This window comes from Pyrus communis, chromosome 7 (genome assembly GCF_041283825.1).
Source record: "Pyrus communis isolate YQ-2024b chromosome 7, ASM4128382v1, whole genome shotgun sequence".
NCBI classification, from domain to species: Eukaryota; Viridiplantae; Streptophyta; class Magnoliopsida; order Rosales; family Rosaceae; genus Pyrus; species Pyrus communis.
Genome location: NC_142571.1, coordinates 8,058,672 through 8,077,367, shown reverse-complemented (window position 1 = coordinate 8,077,367; position 18,696 = coordinate 8,058,672). Strand labels below are relative to the sequence as shown.

At 33.1% G+C, this 18,696-nt stretch overlaps 2 protein-coding genes across 2 annotated transcripts; one reads left to right on the top strand and one right to left on the bottom strand.

The window, feature by feature from the left end:
* Window positions 1–3,983: 3,983 nt before the first annotated feature.
* On the top strand, window positions 3,984–4,916 carry LOC148695628 (ethylene-responsive transcription factor ERF039-like). Its single transcript, XM_088696346.1, has one exon. The coding sequence runs from the start codon at window positions 4,018–4,020 to the stop codon at window positions 4,831–4,833; it is 816 nt and encodes a 271-aa protein (XP_088552472.1). The 5' UTR covers window positions 3,984–4,017; the 3' UTR covers window positions 4,834–4,916.
* A 7,445-nt stretch (window positions 4,917–12,361) lies between these two features.
* On the bottom strand, window positions 12,362–17,616 carry LOC137734722 (autophagy-related protein 3). Its single transcript, XM_068473988.2, has 10 exons — window positions 17,343–17,616; window positions 16,836–16,906; window positions 16,325–16,441; window positions 16,089–16,249; window positions 15,886–15,959; window positions 15,613–15,664; window positions 14,379–14,444; window positions 13,764–13,891; window positions 13,116–13,225; window positions 12,362–12,735 (listed from the first exon to the last, which is right to left on the bottom strand). Exons 1-9 carry the CDS (start codon window positions 17,501–17,503, stop codon window positions 13,129–13,131), a joined length of 927 nt encoding a protein of 308 aa, XP_068330089.2. The 5' UTR covers window positions 17,504–17,616; the 3' UTR covers window positions 12,362–12,735; window positions 13,116–13,128.
* Window positions 17,617–18,696: the final 1,080 nt, after the last annotated feature.

Sequence of the window (18,696 nt, the reverse complement as noted above, 5' to 3'; positions counted from 1 at the left end):
ATCTAATTTTCCTTTACCCCAATCCAACATCTATTATGATATAGTGACGTTCACGTGCCTAGTGTCCCCATTTTGTTGTGTGGTTTCAAGCTGGACGCATGCATCTTCGATGCATTGTTGTTAGTGAGGACTGAAACCTAACCTCTCAATAAAAGTTGGAACATACTTGGTTACTAATGAATTAGTAGAAATTCTTATTCAAAATTGTTCATGATTGGTTTACAAAACTTTCGTACTTATCAATAGAGCCCCAACATATTATTCTGTAAAGATAATATATGTCAAAATATCACAAAAAATTAAAGTTGTTTAGTCAAATCAAATATATAGACGGTTTAAAATATTACAGTTGGTTTGACTAAACAAACCGACTATCTATTTAGTATTTGCTACAATTGATTGACAAAACGACATAATTTTTTTTTTTAATTTTTTTTTAGAAATGATTTTTACAAAGTGCTTTATAATATGACTGTTCTGATTATAAGTACGAAGTTTTGTGAGTTAATTACAAAGAGTTTTGAATAGGAATTCTCACTCATTCTTAAGTAGTCGAGTACTATTCTTAAAAGTTTCAATACCTCTGCAAGAAGAACAATATAATTACCGCTACAACTCGTGTTAATAATACAATACTAAATGAAGAAAAACTAACGCGTCAGCATTTTTTTTTCTGACACATATCATTCCTCAATTACAAAAATCGTTAGGAAGACAATGTATTTGTGCCACGTGCACCATAAGCCATGGATCGGTCAATTTTATTGCTGTATAATAAGAGAGAATTTATTTTTCTCTTACGTAAATTTAAATTCCTTGAAGCCCACGTCTGAACACGTCCCGCCTCTCAGAATATGATTTTACTGTTGTTGTTTGGTCCATGCCATGGACCATAGCAATACATACAATGATGGTAAACAGGACAACCCCCCACCTAAGAAACCCTTACAAAATGAGTAATACTAAAAGAGAATTAAATTTTTATGAATGAAGGAAGAGAATTAAAATTTTAAACTAAATTTACAAATTATGTAATATGTCACAAATAAAAAATAAATATGTTGTTCAATACTTAAGTAATAATTTAATTATCAACAATTAAACTATGTAATTTACAAAATATAATTTTCATAGTCTCCCCGCATTACCCGAATATCAAAACAAAATTAATATTCGGGTAATGCGGGGAGACTATGAAAATTATATAGTATGGTTGTTGATAAGTAAATTATTACTTAAGTATATATCAACGTATGTATTTTCTATTTATGACACATTACATGATTTGTAAATTTAATCTAAAAATTTGATTCTCTTAGTATTACTAATTTTAAAAAGGTTTCTTAGGTGGGGGGTTGTCCTGTTTTAGGAAAAACAATTGCAGTATTAATCCAAATTTCTTAATTTAATTTATGAGTTGGTGATTAGACCACAAACAAAGCCAACAACTTAGAGCTAAATTACTCTCTCAATGCTGTCAAAACACAACCAATATGTGAAATTTTTCATCCTAACAAAACACGATGGTGCAATATCCCTAGTATATGTTGAATGAGTAATGTTAGGAAGACTAAATTTGGTAAACTAAATTTTGTGGAAGTTGATGATTGAGTTATTATTTAAGTGTTAATTAACATGTTTATTGGTGACATATCATTTTGTTTGCAAATTTAGTCTACAAATTTCTTCTCCTAAGCATTACCCATGTCGAATACAGCACCAATTATTAACCAGCTTTTTAAATGATGTATCTTATAACATAACACTTGCTTATTAGTTGTAAATAAATGATACTTAGAGTTACGCCCAAATATAAGTGAAATCTGAACATGAGAACATATATATGGTAGTTACTTGTTAACGTAACACTAACTGGTGTAGCACATAATATGACAATTGCTTATTAATTATACATAAATTGTATCTAAAGTGCATGAGATATGAGTTAACAAAATTCAAAGTAACATGATGTGAGTCAGTGTCTCTTGTATGTTTTAGATTTAATAATATCAAATTAAGCTGCTCATTGTGTACGGCTTAGCCGAACTCCCCCTTCTTTTAATGTAAAAAATATCGATGTAATAAAAAAAACAAAAAACAAAAATCAAAGTAACATGATGGCCTTGAATATCTAATGCAAAAATTCGAAGTAAAAAGTTAACTATGTGAAGAAGAAAAAAAATTCTTGAGGAAATATAAGGATAAATTAATTCATCAGATCCCTAAAAATCGTGAAACTTGATCAACATACGGTGATTAAGAGATATGTTGATAGCAAATACAACATATTAATTAATCAAGGATTATACGAAACTAATTAAGACAGTGATTAGCACAATTAGTTATGGAGAAAATGCATGAGGTGGTAGTCTCCTAGTATTTGAATAATATTCATGTGTATATGGGCTGCATTTATTGTCTTCATCCCTAAGATCAGATCTTTGTGTGACTACTTTATGGGTTTTTGACACTTCATCATCTGCTTATGCTGTCTTGTATACCAAAGATTCTTAGAATAGTAGCCATATTTCAATCGGTCCATTCATTTAATTTTAAAATTAAATTAATGAAGATCAAACATAATATTAGTTAAAATTAAATTAATAGACCAATTGAAATATGGCTACTATGCTAAGAATCTTTTCTAAGAATCTTTGGTACAATATATCAAACAAGGTTGTAGCAGAGGCCAGAGCAATATGGAGATATAATTGGACCAAGTTGAAGGTAGAATACGTATATGATCAGGCCCTTTATCTAACGGGATCCTCGTTTTTGGATAAAAATGGGGACTAGTTGTAGGGCTTACTCAACGTCGAATTTTAACAATCCGAACCTTCCATTTTGTACGTCTCGATTCATAGATCATTCTTGCAAAAATTCAATCTAATCCGAAACTATTTGCCTATTTGATTATCAAAATGAAATTTCATTGTTTCTTATAAAACAAAGTGTTCGTCAGTTTTTTTTAACTCAATTAGATATCTCAAATATTTCCGATTTGACTAATATTTTGTAAGGATGATTTATGAGGTCTAACTTGAAAAATAAACGGTTCGGATTGTTGAAGTTCAATGTGATGTGGGTCCCACAACTAATCCTCATTTTAAAAATGGAGATCGCTTCTCTTAAAGGCCTTCTATATATGACATGAACGAATAAACTTAGAATACTCATAGATTTTTGTCCTATTTTTGCAACTTTTATTCTTTTTCCATTTCTTAATTTTCTTTTAGTTTCATTAAACTAAATGCCAGAAATAAATAAGAACGTGGAAAAAGACAAAAGAAAGTGTTTAAAAATTATTTAATATTTTTGGACATTGATACATGATGTACTCTACTAACTAATATGTTAAGAAACACACCCTAACTCCTAGAAAAATAAAATAAACCTGAAATATATAGGTGGTTTCCTTTCAAATCAATTGGACAAACTAAACAAACCTCTAGTGTGAGAATTATTGAGACCACAGTGAGGCCTACCAAAATCTCAAATAATTTTTTATGTTCTTCACATAAAAAATGAATATGCTTAGTCACCAAAAATATATATATTATTTAAGGTGAAAAAAAAAAAAAGAGAATAAGGAGAAAAAGAAAGACCAAATTTTGTGACCAAAACAAATATATATTTAACATGAAAAAGTGAAAAAGAGAAAAAGATAGACCAAGCAAGGATAAGATGGGAAGATAAAAAACAAATTTACATATCTTAAATAAAAGAAAAGCAAATTGTGGATGCAAAAGATGGTCTCAAAGCGTACCCTGCTAATCCATTCCCATATGCGCTCTCAAAGCATACACCACAAGTCTATTTACCCATATGCTCTCTCTCTCATGCCATTGGACCCCACCATGCTTCTTCATACATATTCTTCTTTTTTTTCTTTTCCTTTATATTTTAATTTCAATTTTTTGTTTTTATAGAGAATCATAAAAGCCCAACACCTCTATGTTTTTATGCACCACTCACATTTGTTTCTGTAAAACTCTGGAGCTAGTTAGGCCCCCTATCATGGCAAACCAAATCAACATAGAGAGTGATGCTCAAGAAAACCTCCTCACCACCACTACCACCACCTCCTCCTCCTCCTCCTCTTCCTCCTCCTCCACGATAACGAATTCCCATTCATTGGCGGATCATAAAAGCACACGAGTTTCTCTATCAGAGAATTGTACTCCAAAAAAAGGGCAAGAGCCAAACAATGAGAAAGAGCAAGGCAACAACAAGAAGAGGCGGAGGACAACTAGTGATGACAGTAATGGCAAGCACCCGACTTTCCGCGGCGTACGAATGCGCAGTTGGGGAAAATGGGTGTCGGAAATTCGCGAGCCGAGGAAGAAATCAAGAATATGGTTAGGGACATACCAAACAGCTGAAATGGCAGCTAGAGCTCATGATGTGGCAGCTCTAGCCATCAAAGGTGCTTCTGCTTATCTCAATTTCCCTGAACTGGCCCAAGCACTTCCCCAGCCAAACTCCAAGTCTCCAAAGGACATCCAAGCTGCAGCTGCCAAGGCAGCAGCAGAAGCAGCATCTGCTTCTGCTTCTGAGGAAAAGCAGCTTATTTGTGAAGCAGAAACTAAAGAAGCAGAGGCCAAGCTCCCCATGTCAGCAAATTCAACTCTGTCCAATGCTCAAGAATCAAGTAGCACTTGTGCTTCTGCTTCAACAGATTATGATGAGGAGCAATTGTTTGACCTACCAGATCTTGTCATGGATGGGAAAGATGGAAGCGATAATTTTTGCTATTATTCTTCTTCAACTTGGCATTTGTGTGCAGCTGACACTGGATTCAGGCTAGAGGAGCCATTCTTGTGGGAGTATTAGTTAGCTAGTACAGATTAAGGACTGCATTTTTTTCTCTTTTTTTTTGGTTTATTTTATCAAAAATAAATAATTAAGTTTCAAAATTGATCACATTCGATCACTGCATTGTCCAAACATAAATAACAGCGTGGATGCATTAATTTGTTAAAAAAAAAAAAAAAAAAAAAAAAAAAAAAAAAAAAAAACTTACTGATTAAATTGCCCACGAAACTGTCATTTAGTCTCAATTTACCTTCAAAAATTGTCATATGCAACTCATTTAGTCTCATTTCATCACATTCAGTGAAAAAAAACATCAAATTCAAACATAATAAATTGTCCAATTTCGTTCTCTTCTTTCACGACTCCAATTTGTTTCATCAAGAAGATCAATTGCCTAAACTAAAAGGAAGGATGGAGGCAAGACAAAGAGGTGTAAGAAGTTAAATGCTCAAAATGCTCTTGAATTTAGAGTTACCTTAGAGCAAAAGATGGCAGTTTCAAACGGTAAAGTAAGACAAAACCAGTTTCAAAAATATAAATCGAGACTAAATGACAGTTTCATAAGGCAATTAGAGAATAAGCCTTAAAACAATATTTGTTAGTTTGCTTATAATTGGCCTTGGAAAAGAGAAAAGAGCACAATCTTTCCCCCAGTGTACTATATGAGCAGAATAAACAGTGTTAGATTTCTATTTATATGATTATTTTTCTGAAATTAACTATAAATGGAATTATATTTCCGTCTTGTTATCCAATCTAATTTAAAACTCGGTCAGTAAACACTACATTAGTAATAAAAGAACTATCACGATTTACCTGTTACTTTTCACTAATAGAATTGGATATTTCCTTTAATTCTATACGCAAGGGGATCCAGTCCTAAGTTTTCTTTAGTGAGAGGGTTTCATGGGGTTCAGAGAAGAAGACCATAAAGTTAACCACCTTCCTAGATTTTAAGCAATTTTATGTTAAATGACTTTTAAAAGCTACCCACTTTCAAAGGTTTATACTACCCTTCTTTCTTTTTCCTTTTTTCTTTTTCTTTCATTTTTCAATTTCTCTCTCTCGGAAATGTACTTGGAGAATGAAGTACTTGATGTACTAATGATGTCTTTATAATTACTTTTCCTTTAGGAAATTATTATTAACATTCTAAATATCTTATTTTACATTCTAAATTTTGTATAATTAGAAGGAAAAATACATTTGCGAGGAGTGTAGAATAAGATTTTTTGAGTGCTAATAACAATTCACTTCCTTTATTGTCTTCATTTATGTAAGTATCGTGTATTAGGATCATTGTGGAAATCTTTTTTAGCTAATTAGAAACTACCCACTACCATTTTTAGCTGAACTTAGAGGGTCGCCTAATGTTCCAATGTCAAGAATAGAGTGATTTCCTAAATTATGCGTGTAAAATAATAAGAAAAATTACGAGCAACGCATAAAATTAATAATAATATATTATTAATTATTACTCACAATAAAAGTTCAACTCTTGTTCTCTCGTCTTCAAATCTTAGAAACTACCCACGACCATTTTTAGCTAAATTTATAGGGTCACATAATATTCGAATGTCAAGGATACAGTGATATTTCTTGAATTTTATGCTTATATAATAATAAGCAAAATTACAAGCAATGCATAGAACTAGTAATAAAATATTTTTGTTATTCATAATAAAAGTTCGACTCTTATTCTCTCGGTCTTCAAATCTTAGATCTACTATGAAAAACTTGAAGAAAAATATGATTCTACAAAATTATCAAATGAACTGAAGTGAAAGATTCGTGGGAGGTTCAAGTAGTGTCAAAGTTGAAGATGGACAATCTCTATTTCTTTTCATTTTTATATATGCATGCCACTAAACAACAAATATTTGTTGAGCCAAAAATTATGCATAGTTATTACCCGAAAAGAAAAATCATAAATAGTTAGACCATGTGAGTGTATGTAGCAAACACTTCAAGATTCCATTAGAAGTGATCTGCCCAAATATTTTCAATACAACGGTGTGTTTATACTAAGGGATCAGAGATTTGGAACAAGTCATACAATGAACTAGCAAAATAATGAGTATCGAATTTCCCATTTATCAGAGTTGATCAAAGTTATAACCTCTAACTTGCAAGTGAAGAAAAATAATATTAGAAAGTAACGTCAGGTGGCTTAATGTTGATATAATTAAGAAAATGAAATGAATTAATGTGGAGTCCAAAGAATGTAAACAACCACGTAGGGTGCTCAAACTAGGTGACAATACCAAGTAATTAAAGAAATAGTTAGGTGTGTGTGTGTGTATGTATGTATATAGAATTAGGGTGTAAATTAATTTAGTGGGAAACCCTAAAAGGGCCCCAGTGCTTCCATTAGACTTAAATGAAATTTAAAACCCAGTGTATTAGTGGTTATCTTGTTCATAGTATTCATTATTATCTCCCCCTTGGTTATTTGCCACACTTCATTTGCCCATTGGCCTAAATTCAAGAAAATAAAGAAAATTGTCATGTCTTGCATACAATGCCAACTAGCAAGCTTTATGTTAAAAAATGACTCACGAGTCTCTAATCATTGAGCTCCTATTACTTTCCTCTAAACAAATAATTAACGACTAGCTAAACACAGCGGCGTGAGACAAAACTAATGACGTAAAATCCCTTCTCTCTATTTTTAGAGAAATTTTTACGTATATTTGACGCTGTCACATCAAGTATTACTTGTTAGAGAATAAATTCGTGTAAAAAATATAACAAAATAATATATAATTTATATGTAGAAGATTCGACTCCTAATATCATCAAGATTTTTTTATGATGACCATATTAAGCTTAAAAATTTATCATTACTTTTTTTGTTATAATTAAGGTTCTAAAATCTGCTAGGCGCTAGTCAGGCCGCGGACTGCGGCCTAGCGCCTAGGCAGATTTAAATAAATCTATTATATTTCGTGTAAATAAGTGTCTTTATACTTAAAATATATATAATTTCATCATAAACTACAAAATAGAATGACATATATATTATGAAGTATTGGAATATAAGGAAAAACATGGGGAACAAGCATATAATGTGTGTTCATTTAAGTATTCAATAAGTCTCTTACAATTTATTAAAAAAAATAAAATACAAAATGAAAGTTATCTATTTTTTGTCTAAATGAGTTGCAACCTGGACGGGTGCCTAGGTGGGTCTGGGTAAGTTAGGAGGGTGCCTAGGCGGTCTAAGATGGCGCCTCAGCAGGTTTAGGCGTCCTTTCTTAATTTTTAAACACCTAAGCATTAATCGGGACCGTAGCCAACCACCTAGCGCCTAGGTTGTTCCAGGAAGAAATTTTTAGAACAATGGTTATAATATAACTGAGTAACAAGGTTGATTATCACATTTTTAACATATATAAATACAAAATAAATATATATTGCGATGCTCTTTGGATGTTATGAGTAATCATGCGTCGCGGTGAGAGTGTTAAACCAAATGATATTGACTAGTGCTTGCCAGTAGTGACAAACTTTTGATTACAAAAGATGGATGATTGGAATTTTTTTTTTTTTTTCCCTCACAAACGGGATAATCCACCCTCTCACTTATAAGAGTGAAGAGAAATACCAGTCATTCATGTGGTTTAAATTTTCTTTTTATAAGAATTAAATCTAAAATTTTTCACTTACAAGTAAAGAAAAATATCATTAAATCATAATACTAAGTCGCAGATGGATGATTGGATTTAGATTTGTGAAAGTCCATCAGGATTAAGTCAGGGTAACAGCGGCTTTAATCATGTTGATGCTTCGTTTGCCATCAGAATGAAAGACATATCTAAACTCTAGTGCCAAATAATTGGTGTCTACAAAGTCACTAAGATGTTAAGATTGGTGATTTTAAATAATTATGCTGAAATAATTGTCCTTCGCAATCACACTCACACTAAATCAACTTAAGTGGTACCACTAATGCTCAAATATTCTTTACACCTATTTAGGTTACAAAGCTTCTCAAATATTTTTATTTTTATTACCCTCATTTATTTTATTGCTTATTGCTCAACCACACATTCTAATTTTAATATCCAAACTATGAGGAAAGAATTTTACACAAGTGTATATGGTGTTCCCGTGACAAATGAGAGAATTGATAGGTAAAACCTTGTCATACTGATTACTGGTGTGGTGTGAATAAAAACCCCTCCATTGTCTAAGTTAGACTCTAAAGAATAGTAAAATCCGAAAGCTATGGGTTTCTTGGAAGAGGAACATTTACGTTTCCATGGTTGGTCATTATGTCTTTATGTAGTAGGAAATATGAACTTGAAAATGATTCATTACGGCACACGTGACGCTCCTTAATTGGTTTGTTTGAAATCCTCACTATCTCGCGCGTTTGGTCAGTGAACGTTTAACTTATGGATACATTGATAAAGGTCACCAATTAAGAGTGCTGTTTAAGAAAATATCTTTGTTGCTTTGGCTTCATGGTATATCTCGGCCATATAGGGATTGTAATCCCATTAGTAGAGGATGTGATCACGGAGTCATGCTCTCCTAAGGTCCTTATTTTAAGGACTTGTGAAGACCAAATGCATATTAGCCACAAGATTATATTAGTTAGACCTAAAGGCTCAAAATATTTGACTACTTAATAAAGCAAAACAAAAAAAATGAGTTTTCTAATGGTTTATGGATTTTAAGTTGGTTTTGCTTTATTAAGTTGTCAAATATTTTGAGTATTTGAATCTAAACTAATATAATTTTATGGCTAATATGCATTTGGTTCTCACAAGTCCTCAAAATAAAGACCTTAGGAGAGAAGGGCTGTCACGATCACAAGTATTTGCATATTTTTCACACTTGTAATTAATTAGTAGGAAATTTTTTTTATTGTGCTTTGGTATAGTGTAGGAAAAATCAAATTACATTAAAAATTCATAATAATTAATTTACAAGTGTAAGAAATATGAAACAAATATGAAAACGCTCATGAGCGCATATTTTACACTTTTGACGATATACCCATCGTCGTTTGAATTTTTTAAAACCCTCGAAACCCTGGTGAACACTATTTTTAGGTGGAGTTGAAAATGTGTAATAATTCATAATAATTAATTTATAAGTGCGAAAATTGTAAAAAAAAATTATATCAACGCTCGTGATCATATTCTCTACGCTTTGACGATTGTTACATTATAGTTTGAATTTTAGGGTTTAGGATCTAGAATAACAGGCATGTAGATACTAATTTAGTGACAACATGGTATATAGATACTAATTTAATATGACATTTTTAATTTGATTCTTTATTGAAATAAAAAATATATTTTTTATTGGGTAATGGGTTGGGTCATATTACTTGTTAATTTTAACAGGTCGAGTTCGGGTCAGGTCATCTACCCGTTCTTTTTAATGAGTTTGACACGACACATTAAGATATCAAGTATGTCACAAAAACGATACGAACATGGCAAACACGACAAGATCGATTGTCAAACCTAGAAAGTATGTACTATGTATCACCCTATGGGGGTTTTGTTTGACCGATCTATGACTGGATTTAGCTTTTTAAACTTAATTTCATTATGGGGAAAACATGAGCTTAATTAACTTGGATAAGTTAAGATTATAGCTAATTTTTAAACCATATGAAATAAAGGGTAGAAATAGAATCAACTCAATCCAAGTCAAACCAGTCCAAGCTAATCTCAATAATTAATCCAAGCCAAGCGAATCTTGTATCAAATGTGCCCTGTATGATTAGTTCTAATCTTTGATATGATACATTTCGTTTTGGTTTATAAGGGTCTAAATCTTTGAGGTGTATGTTTTGAATATTTTTTTCAGGTTGATTAACATTGTGTGTTCTGATTGCTTATAATATATACAGTTGGCAGCATATAATTTAAATATATAACAAGAAAATCATGTCGATTTGGGTTGCATGTGTTATATATCTTACGTACAATGGCGTTGCATTGTGTCCGAGGATGACAATGGAGACCTAAAAAGAAAGAAAAGCAACATGAGGGGACAAAGACACTGATTACACTACACATGAAGAATCTAATCACAATTTAGAGACTGGTTGATTATATATTTCACTAATTAGTCATAAGACTCGTAACCACAAAATCATTAGACAATTGGTTCGCAACTACAGCCAACACTAGTACAAAAAAGTTGTAGTCGTAGTCTTAGACAAAATTTTTAAACTGTCGTCTTGTATGAAAAAAAAAAGCAAACAAACAAACGTTTGCAGAAATAAACCTCATCACAAAAGAGACGTCATATATTAAAATTTCAATCATGCAATGAAGTAATTGTGACTGGGATCGAGCTATATAGAACGTTTACAACGAGCAAGGAATCGATCTCATGAATTCTTTGAAGTTGGAAAGAGCTGCATTTGAATGCTTTTGCTGAATGAATGATTAGATACTTGTATGCTTTTGATGCATGCATGTTTTTCTCTTTTGTAGTGGAGAGATCTAGACTCTGGACACTGGACTCTGGAGAGAGAAAAGCTCATTGCTTATGGAGTAGGATTCTCTCCCCTCCTATTACCATTTCCTTTCATTATTCATACAGGGAATGATATGGCGGATGTCTCTTCTCCATGACATGGACTAGTGCTATTCACACACTTCTTTTTATTCTTCATATACTTTTGTTAATTTTTGTCTATTAATCTTCTTCAATTCATTCGATTCGATGACTGAAAATCGAGAAGGGTATGCAAAAAGTAAAAATAATTGCGCGAATGGCACCAACTGATTAAAAATGGTCACTCAACTCCCACCGTTCTCCAACATTCTTATCAATTTCGACTTGGTCTTTAAATGAAATATTCGCTAACTGAGGTACCTGAATTAACAAAATGTGCACCATTAATTCATGCTGTTAACTTCCGTTAAAATGTGTGTTACATTGATGATGTGGCACACGTATTCCACACCCACATATCCAATTTTGTGATGCCATGGGAACTAACAAAAATAGTAATCATATACATGAGTGAAGAACTGAAGACGCGCTTTTGACACACGTTTTTGTGAGGTCCATTATGTAATGTATTTTAACATCCGAACCAACTATCCTTTAAGTCATCACTTAAAGATCATGTCTACCAAAAATTAACCAAATCCGAAAACATATGACTATTGAATTAAATTTAGCGTTTCTTTGTAGAAACATATTTATCAATTTTCTTTACTACAAATGAATGTCTTAATAGTTTAAGATTTGTTTAATTCGATTTGTCCAATTTTTTTCACAAGGATGATCTATAAATGATGAACCAAAATATAAACGGTGTAGATCATTAAAATACATCACAACGTGGATCCTGCCAAATGAGTATCTAAATATGTGTGAGGCAAGATTTTATATAGCTCTAGGCACTAGCTAGGAGGCGAGCAAGGGCTACGGCAGGTATCTTTATTTTAATTACATTAATTATATAGCAATAAATACACGAGGAATTAAGACAAGTATAAAATGGATTACAAAATGTTAGATATGAACAATTAAAATGCAGCATGTGAATTCCCACTTGAATCACATGGTGTCGTAAAATTGAATGCAATAGTTTCTAATTTGTTGAGTCCATCTCACATCAATCACTTCAAGCCCACGCAACTACGCGAGAAGAGTTTCTAATTTGTTCCTAATTGACAAAAGTTAAAATACAAGAGCAGCATGGGTAGGATTAGAAAACAATGGACGGGAAATTATGCACCGTAACACATATCAACAAACACCTAAGAGAATTTTCACCATAAACAATTTAGCCATCTGTACAAGCAGTCAAACGTAATGCAATCGGAGCAGATTGTTCGAGGATGCGTAAAATATACTAGTACTCCAAACGGCAGAATATTAACTTCCATCTCCAATCTATGACAAGCGACGACCGAGTGCATTTACGACCCCCTGAAAAGCCAAGAATTAGATTCAGTAGGTTATGCATAACATTCTGCAGCAACTTTCTTAGTGGGGGAGGGGGAAAAATCTCGTCAAATATCCACTTCATAACCACTAAAGCAGTTTTTAAAGCATCAAATACTAATTTTGACGATGCCGCACTAAGATTTTTTTCCTTAGGAGAGTACATTTCCATGAGTAACGTGAAACAGCTATCGGAACAGACTTATCAATACACTTTCAAAACCCGACTGGCAAAAATAAGTTTTTATAGACATACTAATACAAATGAACCGTCAACTGGTAAACAGTTTAATGGGGCAACAGTTGCCAGCATTACTTCACGGATACTGAAGAACAATAAAATCCTTTTCTTAGTCTAAACTTACCTCTGCGAAGTTGTTAACTGCTGGCGCTGCCAAGATCAAAGTCCATCGTATAATCATATTCAATAGTTGGAATTACAGAGGCAACAAATTTCAAGAATAAGAATAGGTACCTACAACACAGAAATGCACAATGATAAGAATGTTGTCCATTGACCATTCAAGGTACTATTCTAGTAAAACATGGTGTAAGCATTACTGTAGGATGCGTATCTCACAACAAACTGGTGGGAATGTCCCAATTGAAACATATAAGAAAAATTAAAATAGAGACAAAATAAATTCCTAAATCAATTAACATCTCAAAATTGATAGTTCATAGTATTAAATTGTTCTTTCGATAAGTATATGCATGCATTAAAAGTCCACCTCATGGTTTTGACATCCTAGTGATTCAACCACATCCCAGCATCAAAAGACGCAAGGTTTGTGCATGGCTCAAAACATACCCTAGTGAACACCTATATTCACCGACACTCTCACGTAACATGGAGAACAAACTCCAAGATTGATGATGTAAGACTATAAGACATTTTTATTGGGAAATTAAAATTGCAACTATCCAACAAAGCAGATAGCATCATATGACAAACAATTAGCTTAAGGATATATAAATGCATACAAAATGGGTGAGCCAGGAGAAAAAATTACTTATCAACTTCTGGTTCTACTCCGCGTGATATTAGTACATCAATAATTTTTTTCATCACAGGCCCATGTTGGCATGGATGTACAGATGCATGCTTTCCAGGCAAATGGGGATGATCCTCGATAGTTACCTGTGTCCAAATACTCAACCGTCAAACACAATCATTTGAAGTTTTTCCATTTCTCCTCACAATTACAATTTACAAATTGCAAACTTCTCTTCCTTAAAGAAGTACAAGAAATAAAAACTAAAACAAGAAAGAAAAACACAACCACCTAGGGAACTTGAGCAATAAATAACAAATTCATAGCCTCAAAAAGGAGTAAATGGCTTTGCAGCATAATCAACAAACATCGTGGCATGTGGAATGAGGTACCACCCTCTTGATGTGGCATCTTCAAGGCATGGTTTCACATTAGAGACAGTCAAAATAGAGTCAAGTAGAGACGACAAAGAACAATGGAAAAAAAAAAAATTTCTTATATATGCTCCACCCCTCCCTACCTTTTGAGTTGTATGTATTTGTATAACTGTATACCCATGAACAAATGATTTGGAACCCATGGAAGACAGATTCTAATTATAAAAGCAAGGAATAATATGAGGCATCAACTCACAGTTTTGCGTGCATGATCTTGACTGACATCTTCAAGTACAAGCTCTGGTTGTAAAAGCATCCTTGACTAACAGCATTGGAAAGGGAGATTAATCAGTTCTTCAAGTCAAATTTTAGAGAATGAGAAACCAGACAAATTGAGATTCCCACACAAGTTTAAAATGAAATAAGTCTAAAAATGTGTAGCAATAAAAAAATGATTGTATATTTTAACAAGCAATTAGCCAGAGCCCAAAGTATGACCAGGATTGGGGAATAAACAGAATCAGTTACCTTAACACAGCTAGAACTGAAACAAGCCACTGCAACTTTTTAACATTCATTATCTTCTTTAATTATTAAATCCCAACTGTAATAAAATAGATACTAACCCTAACCCTATTGAGCACCAGGTGCCATAGAAAATAAGGAGAGGAATGAGTTTCTTGCAAAACATGTACCTATTTAGTATTTACCCATCTTTAAAAGAAATATACTCACTATAGAGTCAGCAAGCAAGCAAAGAGGTTAATACAAGCCAAACTGAGCCAAAAATGTGAATATGGGCTTAGCTGGTTTGTATGCACCCTTTCATACTCAAACTAGATGTTGGCTTAGAGACACTCCAGCTAAGCTGTCAGCTCATTTAATTAGTTTCTTCTTGAAGAACTTGGTCTCCAACAACTACATTTGATATATCTCCACTATTTTGCAATATCTGTCACTCTTCTTTTTCTTGATCTCCCAGTGGTCTTCTTCACCACTTGTTTTTCTCTTTGTTGTTTTATTGTCATTTTCAATAACATATCTAATTCTCAAACAAAAATAAATAAAATAAAAACTCAGGCATACGATCGTAGGGAAAAACACTCTTGAGTTTATTTCATTGGAGTATTTAGCTCTATAAGTCAAGCTAGGAACCAACTGAAATTAAATGTTTCTGTTTCCTGTGAATTGGATGCTTGCTGTTTCTTGAGATGATTGTACTCCTTTTGTTGTCCCTTAATGTTAGTTGCGTGCCAACCATTTTGTACCCTATTGTAATTCCGACATATTTGTATATTTGGTGACAGCTCTTTTCTTTTTCCCTTATTTTCATTTGAAGCTCAAAATGCACCTCCAGCTTGATAAATTGGGCTGAAGAACATTCTTAACATCTAAAACTTGAACTGCCTCAAGTTGAATACCAAATGACATAAATTCTTGACAATCATAGGAACCATTCAAAAGAAAAATTGCTAGTTACTGAAACTAACCTCATCATACCCAGTAAGCCACACTCGAGGAGTCTGGTAGTATTTATCATACCTGCAAGTGAGTAACATAAATAACGTCATTGATGCCAACTTTAAATTAACTACACAGACCAACAAACTGAAGCAATCTTCAATTGCCTCATGATTGAATTATCCTGAAAGCTACTTCATTATCATAGAATTTTGGACCTGGTAAAAGGAAATATGCTACCGAGTTCAAATGTGGAAAATGTTGGACCTGGTAAAAAGTTAAAACAAAAAAAATAATCTTACGTGATGCTAACATCATATGTTCGGGTTCGTAAAATATTGTCATCGTCAGGTTCATGAGCAATAAGATATGTTCCCTGCAATATAACCAACATACATGACATACTAAACTGATGGAGCAAGCATCAATTTCATGGTCAATATGCATCATAGCCATGAGTGTTAAAGGGACAAGAACTATCTTTTTGCTCCAACTAAACACTTACAGGATCAAATTCGATGTTGTCAGCTTCTTCAAAGTCAGCCATGTCAGGAATATCGTCTTCATCTTCTGCTCCAACACGCGAGGGGACCGACTTCACATCCCTATTCTTGCTGATTTCTAAACTTTCAATGGAGGGTAAGTTTTCCTCCTCACCACTTCTATCTTATAAAGATAAGAAAATGTCTGAGTAATTGGTTCTGCGAAAGTATGGATAGCAATTTAACCAAAGTAACCTACCCTTCGGCTTCCCATGGGTTGCCAACCAGCCATCATTATCTTCATTATCAAGAAGAACTTCCGTACCAGCAGCTTCATACTCCTCTTCCAAATATGCAGCCCTTCGTAAGCATGGCACTGAATGAAAACAAACAGATTACCCGGCGTAGATAAAGGTACGAGGAACAAGTAATGGCAGCAGTCTCACAGAGCTTAGATGTGAAGCATAAAGAGAGGCAAGCGACTTCGCACACACATGCATAAATTGAGAGAGAGAAGCAACCGAGCGGACACACAATAATAGGTGATTAGCTCATATGATTCTTGACTCAGTGAAGATTATGGAAACTAATTGAGGTAACTTAACTTTGTGGAAGACAAAACTTTCCTTTCTTTGGTTTTCTTTCATTTACAACGAAAAGGAAAAGGCAGAAAACACTAAGCACACACTACCATTACTCATATGTTTGAACATTATGTTCTATGCAAGAAAAGGATTGTAAGGAAATAGCACAACACGATGTCACTGTACCATTTCTAGTAATCAAATACTGCTTCTCCGGTGGTAAGTACGGCTTCCTCTTGCTCGGTTCACCAGATTCCCTAACACCATATCAACAGTACGGAAAATCAAAAGTGGAAAGTAAGATAACAATTTAAACCCTTAATACCGAAACAAAAATCAAATGTGAAGAAAAAAAAGACACGCAAGTTAAAGCCGAATGAAATTAACAAGAATTATAGCCACAATTTATCATCTTTCTGCAATTTTTATCTGATTAAACATTGAATTTTAACAAAAAACTTTCGATACTATTCAGTTTAATCAAAAACCACATTTTTAGACTAAAAAATCAATTTTATACTATTCATTTTACCTTTTATTTTGTTAGTCAAAACTCAAAGTTTTCAAATCTTTTTCATTAGTTTTCTTTGAATTAAACCTCGAATTTCAGAAAATTAAGAGAATTAATCAAAATTGAAATTTGGAAATAAAATTAAAAAACTTGAGAGAAAAAGAAAGGGGAAATTTGAATACCAGGACCAGGTGGGGCACTTGGAGACGAGGTTGTCGCCGGCGGTGACGAACTCGGAGACGCTGAGGACGCCTTTCTCTTTGAAGGCGGAGACGGTGCGGGGACCTGTGATTTTTTCGACCGTTCCTTTGAACGCCTCGTGCAGCTTCTGTTTCAAAACCATCTCCCTTCTCTCGTAAATAAACAATCAAAGTCGCTCCTTTGCTAAAGCCTTTTGCGTTCAGCAACAGAGGGGGTAGAGACGATAGCGTGGGAAAGAATACTACATGCTATATGCTATATGCGAGACATGTTAGGTTTGATTATTGTCAAATGTCACATCATTGCTAAAAGGTTAATCCACTCATCTTTCAGTAGATAATATCGTTTATTTAAAAAATAATTATTATTATATCTATACACAATTGATATGGCAAATCACCTTTTAACCTCATAACATACACATATTTTATCTTCTCCTTTGTTTATGAAAAATAAAATAAAACGATATCGGATGACGACGAATATCAATAGTTGAACTCGGCATTTTGAATGTAAGAGTGAATGATCTTAACCAACTAAACTACAAATCTCTTGTTATAAAAGAAATCTCTCCAAACAATAATATTAAATAGAGATGAGAGGTTTGAACTTATTAGGTCATTACATATAGTTACTTGAATCACAAGTGTCTTGTATAAAACGGATTGACATTAAATATAAAATATTTCTATACAAGTGATCTTATATTTTGACACAACTAAAAATTCTACTTTAGTGTGTTTTTTAGTACAAATAATATTGAGATATTCTACATTAGTTTATGCCAAATGAACATGAAGAATTTGAACTCAGGACGAGAATATAGCGGATTGAAGACCAAAGCAGCACTACATTTTGATGAAGAGCTTAAAGGCCAATTGGTTACTCACATACTGTTTTCCCCTAGTTAAGGACATGAATAAGAAGAAGAGTGATTTCACACTTTTTAGCTTCTCAAACCACTCTTTATTTTTGGCTACCAAAATGAATAAGTCAAACAAAATCAACGGTCAAGATTAACAAAGGTGTGAGAAGCATAGATGTATGAAAATCATTTTTCAAAAAGAGAAACGAGGTTACTTTTCGAGAGATTATATTTACACATCCCAAATTACTTCTCACACACGTTTTTAATTTTTTAATATTTTCTACACACCACTGACGCTTGATAGAAAAATATTAAAAAATTAAAAGGGTCTGGAAGAAGTAATTTGGGATGTGTGAATATAATCTTCCTACTTTTCTGCCATTCTTTTTTGAGAATCGATATACAAATGGGTGCTCTGGTAAACTCGGATGAATTTGTTATTGAAGGTGCAGAGTCATTTTCTCCTT

Excerpts from the sequence above, each read along its gene's own strand:
- LOC148695628 (XM_088696346.1), top strand. The coding sequence starts at position 4,018 with ATGGCAAACCAAATCAACATAGAGAGTGATGCTCAAGAAAACCTCCTC.
- LOC137734722 (XM_068473988.2), bottom strand. The coding sequence starts at position 17,503 with ATGGTTTTGAAACAGAAGCTGCACGAGGCGTTCAAAGGAACGGTCGAA. Across the intron at positions 16,442-16,835 it reads GTATTTGATTACTAGAAATG|TGCCATGCTTACGAAGGGCT; the intron begins GTACAGTGACAT and ends GTTTTCATTCAG. Across the intron at positions 15,665-15,885 it reads ACATATGATGTTAGCATCAC|GTATGATAAATACTACCAGA; the intron begins GTAAGATTATTT and ends ACTCACTTGCAG.